The 12,958-nt window shown below is 61.4% G+C and overlaps 2 protein-coding genes across 3 annotated transcripts in view; both read left to right on the plus strand.

Moving 5' to 3' along the window:
• Positions 1 to 2,028, plus strand: part of PRPF6 (pre-mRNA processing factor 6) — a 46,452-nt gene extending 44,424 nt beyond the window's left edge. For both annotated transcript variants that reach the window (XM_008531267.2, XM_070588692.1), the window contains exons 20-21: positions 285 to 411; positions 1,158 to 2,028. In XM_008531267.2, coding sequence (XP_008529489.1) covers positions 285 to 411; positions 1,158 to 1,310 — 280 coding nt within the window. In that variant the 3' untranslated portion in view covers positions 1,311 to 2,028. The remainder of the gene's footprint in view (positions 1 to 284; positions 412 to 1,157) is intronic.
• A 151-nt stretch (positions 2,029 to 2,179) lies between these two features.
• Positions 2,180 to 6,618, plus strand: C21H20orf204 (chromosome 21 C20orf204 homolog). Its single transcript, XM_008531266.2, has 4 exons — positions 2,180 to 3,817; positions 5,535 to 5,810; positions 5,902 to 6,054; positions 6,245 to 6,618. The coding sequence occupies exons 1-4, from the start codon at positions 3,815 to 3,817 to the stop codon at positions 6,482 to 6,484; spliced, it is 672 nt and encodes a 223-aa protein (XP_008529488.1). The 5' UTR covers positions 2,180 to 3,814; the 3' UTR covers positions 6,485 to 6,618.
• The last annotated feature ends 6,340 nt before the right edge of the window (positions 6,619 to 12,958 follow it).

Consider the following 12,958-nt stretch of genomic DNA (forward strand, 5'->3'; position numbering starts at 1 on the left):
AGATACAGTTTGATGAGACACTCGAAGGGGAGTTCCAGCATCTGGAGTGATTTCCAGGTAGCCAGGCCACACTGCTTGGCCGTCCTGATGGAGCTAATGGTTCACTGGGGACAGGATAAAACCGATGCCGCCAGAGCCATGCCCCATGCCGGCCACAGTGGGTCATCGTCCACCCAGTGAGCAAGCTGTGGCCTGAGGAGGCTGGAGCTGGCCGCACCTCCCACCGCCCCTTAAGCACCTTCATCTGGCCCCTGACTCCGGCCCCTGCCCTCTGCCTTGGACAGGCTGTTCTGGAGTGAGCGGAAGATCACCAAGGCCAGGGAGTGGTTCCTCCGCACGGTGAAGATCGACTCGGACCTGGGGGACGCCTGGGCACTCTTCTACAAGTTCGAGCTGCAGCATGGCACGGAGGTGAGGCCTGCTGTGTGCCACCCCCACCTTTCCACCTGTGTTGGCCAAGGGACTGGAGGGAGGGAGGGAGCATGGTGGCACCCTCTTGACAGTTTCTGCCTCCACAGCTGTTTTCTTTTTAGAGCCTTACAGCCTCTCAGCATGATATTTAGATGTTTTAAGTGGCCTATTAGCATTTCTCAGTGTGTTGGTTGGTGACTGAGGCCTGGGCTCCCAGTAGAAGTGGGAATGGAGTTTGCGCCCTGAGGAATGTCTTTGTTGGCAAGTTCTGTCTTCCCAGGCCCGAGTGTGTCTTCCAGGGGAACCTGGGCAGCAGACTCTTTCAGAGAGCGAAGCATTGTCAGAGCTGTGCTCCTAGTGTGTGTGTGTGGGGGGGGGGCGGTGGTGGGGTGTGCAGGCTGTCCTGGGGTCCCCATGGGGAGCGGAAGCCATGGCATGTGGAATCTGGCAAACTCCTTGTTCAGGGAAGGTAGACTGGGGCACCTGCATAAGGCACAAACTCAGGGGCCTTGACTTGGCTCACACCTTGTGCCAAGGCCTGCCCCAAGAATGTCAGTGCAGTGGGGTGCAGTGGGACTTGCTCCCCAGGGGAAGGGGCTGTCTCAAGGGACACACCTGAAAGACAGCTTTGCCCTGGTGCAGGGACGTGCCCCCTCTGCTAGCCGGGCTGGCATTGGGCTGGGTGTGCACAGTGGGGGGCAGCTTGGGAGGAGCCCTGCCTCAAGTGCCCGGTGGTCCCCACCCAGGAGCAGCGGGAGGAGGTGAGGAGGCGCTGTGAGAACGCTGAGCCGCGGCACGGGGAGCTATGGTGTGCCGTGTCCAAGGACATCGCCAACTGGCAGAGGAAGATCGGGGAGATCCTCGTACTGGTGGCAGCCCGCATCAAGAACACCTTCTGACTGTCGGGTCCCTGTAGGGCGGGGGCCTTGGGGCAGCAGTGAAGGAGTGTGTGGTGGTGAAGAAGGGAGTGGAAGCTGTTAGTCATGCTCTTTAATTCAAGGTTTTCTGGGTCGCGTTGGAGTTGGTGACCTGCTGGCTTTCTCTGGGCCCGCCCCGGCACGTGCGTTGCCGCCCCAGTCTAGTCTCCCGTGCTGTTTGGGGCTCACTTCTTGCAGACAGCCCGTGCCCCGCAGAGGAAGCACGGGGGAAGCCGAGTGCCTCACAGGATTTTGTGGAGAAGGTGGTAGAAGTGCGCATGCTGTGTGGGAACAGCTAGGGTGGCTCTCCTGGTGACTGGTCTGTCCCCTATCCTCTGGCAGTCCCTGTCACAGGTCTGCAGACACAGAGGAAGTCTGCAGTCTCCTGGGCACCAAGCTGCATGAAAGTGCCCACGGGGCAGGTGCCTTCCCCCTGTCAGAGTGCAGACGGCAGGCCAGCTCCCTCAAGTGTGTTGCTAGAGGATCGCTGGAGGCCCCCTCGGGGCTGTGTTGAAGGAAGATGTCACAGTAAGAGGTTTTCCACGTTTGCAGATGAATTTCTTTTTGCTAGTTTATAACCAGCAGTTTTGTCCTAAAGCACTCGTAAATGTCCTCATCTCTAGATTGAAAAATGCATCCCCTGGGAGACTAGCATGTTTTCACCATCTATGCTGTGTGAAGATAAAGGGCTTTCTTTGGATCCGTGTGTGTGTGTGTGTGTGTTCAATTAGAAACCAGCAGTTCTTTAGCAAGGGGATGTGTGGCCATGACTGACACCTGGCCGGGGGTCATGGGTGGTCCAGAGGCTGTGGGCCAGGGAGAAGAGATGCTGATTGTCACATGTAGTGACCAGGTAGCTGGCAGCTGTTCTTGCACATTCTTGTAAGAGAAGATCCCAGAGGGGCCCCTCGGTGCCCCGCAAATGAGGGGGACCTGTGGTGAGGGTCAGTGACTGACCCGAGGCTGAGCCCTCTCGTGGCAGCCGAGGTTGGGGGCACTCACCTTGATGTCAGTACCTGGGGCACAGGCATCTTTGCCTGGAGAACACAGGCCGTGCTGTGTCCATCTCCGGTGTTCTGACAGGCGCAAGGACATGGCCAGTCCCGGGCAGGGAACGGACCACCACTGTGTGGGGTCAGGAACTACTGGTGCCGGGGCAGGCAACTTGGACCCAGTCCCACTCACGGAGTCTGTGAGGTTGGAAAGCCTTCCTCTCTCCACCCTGAGGGCCAGTCCTGAGGAACCACGAAGAGGTTCGTGGGAGTTTTTCCTGATCTCTATTGGAGGATGCGGGGGATCCTGCCCGTTATGCCAAAGAGTGAGTCCTGCAGCTTTTAGGAGCTCGAAAGCCAAGCCCGTCTCTGTTCTGATGTGGAAACTGAGGTCCAGGAAGGGGCAGTGGCTTGGCAGTGGCTTGGCAGTGGCCACTGGGCTCCTGGTGCCTTCTATGCCCTGAGTCAGGCGTGATTTCTCCTGGGCACTTCCTCTGACCTGGGTGACAGGTGAGGCCTCCTGCAGGACCCTTGGAAAGTTCCGGACTATCTGGATTATCCGAGTCTGAATGTCTTCATTCTTCATTGGGTGGGGGTTGTTTTCTCAAATGCTTTTAGGTGGTTAAACTACTTTTCTCCCTGGGGAAAATGTAACCTAGCTTTTCTTCAACTGATATTTTTTCATATCCAGCTCAAGGCATGTTGGGTTCCTGGAGGCTGCCTACTCTTGGGGGGACTACTGGGGGTGGTGGGGGGATTTGACCCAGCTCCCTGAGCACCTGCTTGGGTGAGCAGCCCTCACCTCCCCCAGTGAAAGACCCCGTCAGCCCAGGAGGGGCATGAAGCAGGAGGTACCTCTTGGCTGAGCGCTGGGCTGGGAGGAGCCCAGGAAACCCCACTCCTGGGACCTCCTGGGGCAGGACCCCCAGACATCAGGGTGCAGGGGCCTGGGGGCAGGGGTGGGTGCTCACCTGGTTCTGCAGGCGACTGGGTCCCTGGGAGAGCCAGCACCTGCTGATCACTGAGGATGGCCCTGGTGGAAGGGTACAGACAGGCCCCCTGCCTCTCCAAGCTCCCTTCCCCCACCAGTTGGGCCCTGCACTGCCCTCTGCCCGCTGGGCCCCACCTCTTGGATGAGCAGAGATGGCTTAATCCAAGACCCACTGGATAGGAAGGGAGCCCTGAGGCTGTTGGCTCCAGGGCCAGGTTAATTGAAGAAGCGATTGGATAGGGAGTGGGGAGAGGGAGGGGGCAGGGCTGGGATCATGGGGCCTCCCTCCTGCTCCCTCCCTCCTTTCTCAGAGGAGCCAACTTCAAAAGCCCTGTCCGCCTGCCTGCTCTGCTGCAGCCCGTCCAGGGAAGCCCCTTGACCAGGCTTGTTGGCTGGGCTTGGAGTGGGACCTGGAGTGGCGGCCGTACTCCCCACCTGAGGACGCCAGGATCATGTGTGAGGCCCAGTGGTGGCAGTGAGGGAGGGCCTGACCCTGCGAGCCCATGGTGAGCAGCTGCCGGCCGCTGGGGAGGGGGCTCACCTGGGCCAAGGGGCTGGGAATGTGCACAGCCCAAGAGGCTGCTTGTCTTGCTGTGCCTACTGGGAAATTCCCCCTGGTTCCCGCCACCACTGCCTGGCTCCTGGGTGCTGTGCCTGGCCTTCCCGGCAGTGTGGGGGAGGGAGTGTGCTGGCCATCCCAGTCTGCCTCCTGGGGCCGGGCCACCCTGTCCTCACAGGCTTGGCTGGTATGAGCCTTGGGCCCCTGGGGCGGGAGGGCAGACAGGCCTTCTCAGGACCCCCAGCAACCAACCTACTGTGCTGGGACTTCTGCAGCACCACTGAGGGCTCCTGCTCTCACTGTGACCTCTGACCTGCAGCAGGCAGAGGGGCGACTCTGAGTTAGCCATCATGCCTGCTGAGAATGTCTAGAGGGGTTTGAGAAAGGGCCACAGCTAACTGCATTTGCTCCTCCCGCTAGTGCTGCTGGGTGCCTCAGGCAGGAGCCCACCATGGACACCCAGGGCCAGGTGCTGGGTCGGGCTCCCCTGCCAGTGCTGGGAAGCGGAGTCGCAGAGTCGAGTCCTGTCGTCGCGCTGAGTTCACATGATTAATTTTCCAGTCGCTGTCTGACTCCAGCTTGGGGGCCTGAGGAAGAGCTTGGGGGCTGGGAACCTGGGGACAAGCCTGCCTCTCCCTGTCTCTCTCCCCCCCCCCAATCTCTCTCGCCCCCTCTCTCCCTCATTCTCCCTCTCTCCCCCTCTCTTCCCTGCCCCTGTCTCTCTCCCCTTCCCCTGCCCCCTCTCCCTCCCCCCCGCCCCCCACCTCCCTTTCTCTCTCTCTCTGATGTTTGGGCTTCTGGGTGGGGCTTCTCCCCGTGAGAGCCAGTCTCCTCCATTCTAGGGGAGGGAGGTGGCCTGTGAATGGAATGTCTGGTGGGCATAATATGGCCCCTTCTTTACCTCTGTGGGTTTCCCCAGGCCTTCCCCTTCAGAAGGGATATGGCCTTGAGCTCTGAGCCTCACCCCAATCCTGGTTAGGTTAGAGGTACAGGGGGACCCCAGTTTCCATGGCTCTGAGAGCTGGTTGTAGTAGAGCCATTGATGAGAGGGGTGTTGCAGAAGAGAGATCAGTTCTGCCCCAGGCTCCTGTGGGGAGGGCAGAGCAACAGCTGTGCAGCCCAGCTGTGGGCACCCAGGGCAAACAGAGTGCTGAAGAGTAGGGGGGCGCTCACCCAGCGTAGAGCCCATCCCTGGTGGGGGTTGTGTCTGGGAGGTCTGGGGACGGGTCCAGGCACGTCAAGGGCAGGGTTGTTCTTGGAGGGACTTGCTGCTGTACCAGACCTAGGCCACCCCTGCCCTCCATGGTCTTGTGGGCACTTGGCCCCTCACTCCCGTGCAGACCAGAGCACCAGGTGCTTCTGCCTCTGGAACTCTGTCTCTTTACCAGCCCTTCAGGGCTCAGCCCACAAATCTCTGCCTGGAACATCGAGCTGTCCGGTTTGGAGACCTTTTGTCTATCCTTCCCTAAAAACTACAACGGGCAAGGATTTGTCCTGGCAGACCCATGCCTGAATCATTTGTTGAATGGTAGAGTGACATCGCCATTTTACACCAGCTCAGATTCCCCGTGGCCAAGGGATTGGGTGGGGTGGGGGGTGGAAAGCAAATTGCTCCGGGGCTGCTGGAGGTGTGGGCGCCCCACCTTGACCCGGTGACCCTTCAGGTGCCCCCCAAGCCCGTGGTCTGGGTGCTCCTGCTGGCGCTGCTAGGGATCATGCCACGCCAGGCTGCACTCCGTGCTTGCAGCGTCCCTGACGTGCTCCACCACTACCGTGCGGTCATCTTCGAGGACTTGCAGGCTGTTGTAAGACGTGTTGGGCCAGGGGCCGAAGGGACCGGGCCAGGGTCCAGAGACCTCTATTTCATTAAGAAAAACCTGACTGGAGCTGCCACCCCCCAGCGGCGTGGACTGGTGGGAGCCTCTTGTGGCGCCCAGAAGGTATGAAAGAAGCCCAGCCCTCCAGCCCCCTCCCTCCGGGCCTCTCCATAGGCTCTTCCCCCAGCACTGAATTCCTTTCTTCCCTCCCCAGGAGCACAGTATCCTCCTGTCCATCGCGTCCCTGGGTCAGACCCTGCGTGGGGCGGTGGCGGGGAGCCGCCGCGGGGCGCTGGAGAAAGCGGCATGGACCGTGGCCGTGCGCATCGAGGCAGTGATGCAGCGCCACTGCTGGACGCTGCGCCAGGTGCGCGTCCCTCAGTGTGTGTGGGTCCAGACCCCGTCCTTCTCCCTTGTGCCCGCTGCACCTCGCACAGCCCCACGGTCTGGGGGCTCACGTCGGGCCCAGTGACCGGCGCGACTCCCTTCCCCAGGGGCTGGATGCGAGCTGCGGGCGCGGGCTCCTTCGCACTCGCTGACTGCCCCGTCCCCGACAGCGGAGCCGCAGGCCGGAGAGGCGACCCGCGCGGCGTCGTGGCGGCCGGAGGCGGCTGCTGCTGCGCGCCCTGGACGCCGTCGCCACCTGCTGGGAGAAGCTCTTCGCGCTGCGCGCCGCGGGCACAGACGGCTCCCGGCCGCCCGGGCGGCGGCGAAGAGCCGGCGGGCCGTGGATCGTGGGCGCCAGCCCGGTCGGTGGACGACTGCGCGCTCCCGGTCTCCTCGGCGGCCTCGGCTGACCGCGGGGCCCCGGCCCCTCCCCTGTCGCGGCCCCAGGACTTGGAGGTTCGAGCCCCGCGCGGCCGCGCTGGTCCGGAGGCGCCCCGCTCTCCACGCGCCAGAGAAGCCTCAATAAACTGAGCTGGTGCTGCGATGCGGTTCCCTTTCCCTTCGTCTGCCGGCCGTGAGGCCAGCCTCCCCGGGTCTGCGCCTCCACGCGGAGCGGGGCTGGGGGAGACGGCGGGCGGCGCTGCCAGCTTCGGCCAGCAGGGGGCGTCTCGGGACGCTGGACCGAACTCCCGTTCAGTCCCGGGCCCAGGTCGGGGGGCGGGGCGGAGGATTCCTGCGGCCTTAAAACGTGGCGTGTCCGTCCTGCTCTACTCGAATGGGGGAAGGGGTGGAAATGGAGGGGAGGGGAAGGCTGAGCTTTGTGAATTCGGAACAAAACAACCGGATAAAGGAAACGGGCCTGAGGGGAAGCCAGAGTCGCTGGCCCTGGCTGCAAGCGGGCCAGGCCATTTCCTGTGGCCCTGGGAGGGTCACCAAGACCCACCCCCACCCCTGGACTGGACAGGCTGGCCAGGGACCCTACATTTGCTTGGCTGGGTGAGAGGCCGACCCCTGGACTCCCCCGCCCACAGCTGCGCAGGTCTGGGGGTCCGGTGACCCCTTCCTCATCGCAGCCTATGGAGGGGGAAGTAGAGCACCTGGCCAGGGCCGACGTCCAGTGGGCTCAGCACCTATCATCATGTCCACCAGACAGGTGGACCAGCCCAGGAGGCACCAAACAGGGCTTGCTTCTGGGCACCCTGGCAGGAGGTGCAGAGAAGCCTCTATGTGGAGCAATGGGCATGGGCCCAAAACCACCACAGGGCTGACCCTGACCCAGCTCCCCGCTGGACACATGTAACACGTTTAGTCTGTGCAGTAGGAATTACTGTCACTGTTTTATAGATGAGGAAACTGAGGCCCCAGGAGGTTACAAGACTTGCCCCAAATCACACAGCCGGGAAGCGTAAGAGCTGGGGTAACACCCAGGCCCGGAGCATGGTTACACCCCCTACGCGCCCTGGGCACAGGATGGGGAGCTGAGCTTCCTGGACCTCAGTGTTTGCTGGAGTTCACATTGCTGGGGCCCTGCTGTTCGAGCCTTGGGGTGTGGCCCCGTGTCCAGGTAAGAGAAAAAAGGCCTAATTTAGTTGGGGATGAGGTGTAGGGCAGCAGAGTTGGGGGCTGGAAAAGGTCAGTAAGAGAGTCCAGGGGTCTTGGTGTAGGGACAGGCCCTCCATAGAGGCCTCCACCATGGCCCTGTTTCCCCAAGGACAGCTGGCTCCTTGCACTTGGACCTGCCCCAGCCCCCAGGTCGGTGGGCAGAGTATTCCTCTCATGGCACCTGAGCATGGCCTCCTGGGCTATCATGGCTGCTGCCCACCCATGGTGCTCCCCTCCTGCTGCTGAGAACGGTCAGACTGTGCTAGGGGGGAGGTGGGTGGGCAACAGGGCAGCCCCTCCATCCACCCATGCCTGAGGAGGGTTCGAACCACAGTCCCTGGGGGGTAGGAGGAGGAGCAGAGGCCTCAGAGTTTGGGGGATACAATCTCTGCCTGAGTCCTGGACCACGACCACATGAATGGGCAGGATGCTCCAGCACCCTGGCCTCTATTTCTCCTGGGGTCTCCTGCTGGAGCCCAGCTGGTAATATGTATGTGTGTGTGAGTGTGTGCACAGAGGTATGTCCTGGGGGGCTGCCTGCAGGTGTGTACATGCAGGAGTGTATGTTTCTGCACAGGTCCCAGCTCACACCTCCCCCTGCCTGGCAGAGCTCCTTCTCAGGCAGGCCCTCCTGATGTCTAACCAGGTCTGTCCCGGCAAATTGAGTGCCTGGCGGTGGGGATTGGAGGCTTGTGGCCTGAGTCAGTAGAACTCAGTGCTGCCCGTTCTCACTCCCAGGTGGTTCTCAGCACAGCCCCCCACCATACACCCCCTGTCCTTTCTTTCAAGGCCTCACACATGCCAAGTGGCTTTGGCGCTGGGCACAGGCTCTGCACGTCTTGCCCAGTCCTGTTCCTGCCAACTCCCCGATGCTGGGCGGGCATTGTGGGTGTGGTGGTCTGGGTCCCTGTCCCCATGTCTCAGAAACCACCTGTGCAGTTTCCTAGGGGTGCTGCAGCAAATTACCACCAACTGGGTGTTTGAACCCAACAGAAAGCTCTCACTGGCCTGAAGTCAAGCTGTCGTGGGGCTGTACTCCCTCCAGGGACTCCAAAGGGAGAATCCATTCTTGCCTCTTCACTTCTGATGGCTCCAGGCATTCCTTGGCTTGTGGCTCCCTCACTTCCAAATCTGCTTGTCTTCTCATGGCTTCTCTCCTCTTTATAAGGATCTTTGCCACTGGATCTCGTGCCTCCTGGGTAATCCAGGATGATCTCTTCCCCTCAAGATCCTTAATTACATCTGCCAAGACCCTTTCTCCAAATAAGGTCCCACTCATAGTTCCAGGAGGTGGACACAGCTTTTGTGGGGGCCACCATCAACCATTCAACCTCCTACAGCTCCTTCCTCAGGCCAGATGCGGGCAGGGTGGACTTCTGGGACAGAGTTCACTTGTCCATGGTGGGGACATCCCAACCAGACCAAGTCTAGGGGCAGGCACACAGCTACATCGGGCTGCCAAGGGACAGAGACTAGAGAGAACAGTGGGGGTGCCCCGCTCAGACCCTGAGACGCCCCTTCAGACTTCAGTGCCAGGACCCCTTTGTGGATTGTTTGCAGCCGCACATGAGCTGCTCAGTTAGCGTTCGCTGGCTGGAGCTGACTGGCACTGACGCAGAGGTGGGAAGAGACAACCACGGGCACAGCCATTGGCCATGGGGCCACTGGGGCAGAGTGCTGGCAGCATGACCGGTGCATGGGCCCTGCGTGTCTGTGGACTCGAGGTGTCTGCCAGGCCAGCCTGCTCTGCTCTCCCTGCTGAAGACGGAGCATGTGGCCTGAGCCTGGTGCTTCCTCCATAAGACATTGTTTCTGGGGCACATATGTGGTCGGGTTGGGGCCTGCACCCAGTGGTGGTATCCCATCTCACACGTGCTTTCCCTACTGCTGCCAGGGAGCTGGGGGCTGGGGCCCAGAAGGAGGAGGGGCTGTATGAGGGTGGCAGATGGGGCCGCAGGGCACTGACCAGGGTTGTGCAACTTCCTGCAGCCAGGGAGCCAAACCCCCCACCCCCAGCCCATGCAGCGCTGAAAGGCAGGGGGGGCCAGGCAGGCTTTGAAGGGTAGCCCGGGTCCCATGGCCTCCCCAGACTGAGAGCCTTTGAAAGAACATCTGGAACACTGGCAACCAGCAAACTAGTCTCTGGATTTGAAAAACCAAAAAGTTAATCCCAACTGTGTCCCTGTGTGTTCCCCACCCCCACCTCCCACCTCCCACCTCTGCCCCTTCCCAGGTGGCAAACAGGCCGCAGGGGTGGGGTCCATGCCAGCCCAGTGCACTGGCCCTTCTGAGGGCTGCAGGCTGCCCTGCCCCGGGGTCCTTTTCTGAGCTCTGGCAGCACCTCCCCCCACCCCCCCACACACTGGCCACCACCCCAGTCCAACTGAGCAAGGGGAGGTGGTACAGAGCCCAGTGCCTCCATGCCCAGGCTTCGTGCTCCTGGAGCCGAGGCTATGGGACAGGACGTGGGTTCACCGGGCCGTCCATCTGGCGCTGGGTGCTGAGGAGGCTGCGGCAGCATGCAGACTGGGAGGCTCAGGAGGAAGCACCTGCACGCAGCCCTGGAGGATGCGCCGGCCCTGCTGGCACTTGGCCCTGTGTGTGAGCCTGAGTGTGGGGTCCCCCAGCCCTGCAGGTGTGCAAGGAGGCCCCCTACGCCAGCTGTGGTTGGTGCAGAAACAAACAAGGCCCCCCCACCAGGAAGCAAAGCAAATACTGCTGGTGGGGAGTGCCAGGTGCTGGAGACCATTGTCCCTGCCAGTGGCCTGCGGGACCCTGGGGAGGGGGTGCCCAGGGACAGTCCCCATCCTGGCCCCTCCCTAGGAAAAGACCCAGCTTTGTAAACAAAGAAACAAACAACCATTGCAACCCCTCCCCCAAGAACAAGCAGGGAGCTGGCACCTGCTGGGGGAAGTGAGTCTTTGTTTGGGGGGAAATGGGGAGGTCAGAGGAGGGGCTGTAGTGTGTGTTGTGGGCAGGTGCGGCATCCTGGGGTGGACGCTGGCCCCCGGGGGTCACCTTCGGCTGTGTCCTGAAGGGACCTCTGCTCACGTCTGGGAGGGGCACCGCCTGGCTCTGTGAAGTCCTGTCGCAGGCCTTGTCGCCTCCCTCCAGGGCCCAGTTGTGATCGTTGTGGCTTGGGGGTGAGGTGGCCCAGTCCGCCGGCCGCCCCCGCGTCCCCTGCCGGCCTGCGCGGGGCGTGAGGCCAGGGGTCCGGCTGCGGCCCGAGATAAGCGCCGCACCCGCCGCCGCTTCCTGCGCTTCCTCCCGCGCCGCCGCCGCGCGCCCCTTCCTGTTTTCTCGCGGCCGGGCGGGGCCGCGGGGGCCGGGGGGCCGCCGGGGCCGGGGGCCTTGGGGACGGGCCGGGGGCGTGGGGAACAGGAGGCGTGGGGGACGGGCCCGGGGCGTGGGGGCCGCAGGGGATGGGGTGGGGGTGTGAGGGACAGGGGGCCGCGGGGCACTGGGGGACGCGGGGACGGGGGCCTGCGGGGGCAGAGGGTGTGGGGGACCGGCCGGGGGGCCGCGGAGGCCGGGGCCGGGGCGCGGGGAACAAGGCCGAGGGCGAGGAGCTCCCACGGTGCTTGCACCCCACCCGGGGGAATTCCCCTAGAGGCTGAGCGCTGGTGTGGAGGTAGGGGAGGTGGGAGGAAGCCGGAGTGGGCTGGGGCCTGAAACCCAAAGTGGAGGAATCTTGGGCTCCCACCCAGCCCCCTCCCCAGTCCTGGGCCAGGAACCTCCACACACGGCCAAGACCTTGGGGGACTGGACCTGAGCGTGTTCCTTAGGGCCCCTCCCCAGTCTGTTGCATGAAGCAAGGTGGGCTGGGGTGGAGGATTGAGTTTCGATTTTGGGGGGGCCCATGAGGATTGCAGGTCACTAGCTCTGGACCCCCTTTTTGGGATCAGCTGCTCTAGCATATAGATTTAAGGTGCTTCTCACTCAGACTTGGTTATTTGAGTTACAAATTTATGTAATTTTAATGAAAACACGCATCTACGCAAAACCTTGCATGATCATAGCAACATTCTTCACAATCCCCCAAACATGGAAACAGCCTGAATGTCCATCAGCTGATGAATAGATAGAATGGATCCATCCACACAATGGAATATTATTCAGTCCTAAAAAGGAACGAAGTGCTGATTCATGCTACAACAGGGATGAACTTTGAAAACATCATGTTCAGTGAACAAAGCTAGACTCAAAAGGCCACTTTGTATGATTCTATTCATATGAAATGTCCAGAACAGGCAAATCCACGGAGACGGAAAGTAGATTAGTGTTTCCCAGGGACTGGGAGCAGGAGGAATCAGGAGTGATGCTAATGGGCATGGGTTTCTTTTTGGGATGATGGAAAAGTGCTAAAATTGGACAGTGGTAATGGTTGCACCTACTAAAACCACTAACTTGCCTACTTGAGAATGTAGGTGGGCTTTGTAGAATGTGAGCTCCATGGGGCCGGCCCCGTGGCCGAGTGGTTAACTTCGCGCGCTCCTCTTTGGCTGCCCAGGGTTTCGCCAGTTTGGATCCTGGGCGCGGACATGGCACCGCTCATCAGGCCATGCTGAGGCGGTGGCCCACATGCCACAACTAGAAGGACCCACAACTAAAAATACGCAACTATGTACCGGGGGGCTTTGGGGAGAAAAAGGAAATATAAAATCTTTAAAAAGAAAAAAAGAATGTGAGCTCCATAGCTGGATCATGTCAGTGCTGTCTGGTTGAGTGGAGGGAGCTTAGGTTCCTCCTGCCCGCCCAGCATGGCCTTCTTGGGGTCTGAGTATGAGCACAGCCTTGGTCCTGGTGTGTCTCTTGGTGTGGTGTGTGGCTGGGTGTGGGTGGGGGCGTGTGGTGTTCCCAAAGGTGTCTGAGGTGATGGTGTGTCTACTGGGGAGAGGGGTGCACCTTCTTGCTCTCAGCAGCCCCTGCCAGACCTCCTCCCCTGGTGGCTTGCTGGGGAGGGCTCAGCACCTCAGCCCAGGTCACTCCAGGGCCAGGCTGGGTCCCGGGCGTGGGAGCTGTGGCTTTTGCCAGGCAGGGCTGCTAGAACTTCCCGCCAGGAGCTAGGCGGCCTGGGTCTGTTCCTGGCGGGTCTGACTCAGCGGGAGCTGGGGGTGGGGACTTCCCTTCTCTAACCCTTGGGGAAGCAGGTGGGTGGAGCCAGGAGGGGGAGGGGTGGGAAGCCCGACCCAAGGCAGGAGCCACCCAGGCCCGGGGCTGTGGTCCTGCCTAGGAGGGCGGCTCCATGTAGCTCCGGCAGAGCCAGGCCTTTTGGGAGCTCC

The sequence above is a fragment of the Equus przewalskii genome, chromosome 21 (genome assembly GCF_037783145.1).
Source record: "Equus przewalskii isolate Varuska chromosome 21, EquPr2, whole genome shotgun sequence".
Taxonomy (NCBI): Eukaryota; Metazoa; Chordata; class Mammalia; order Perissodactyla; family Equidae; genus Equus; species Equus przewalskii.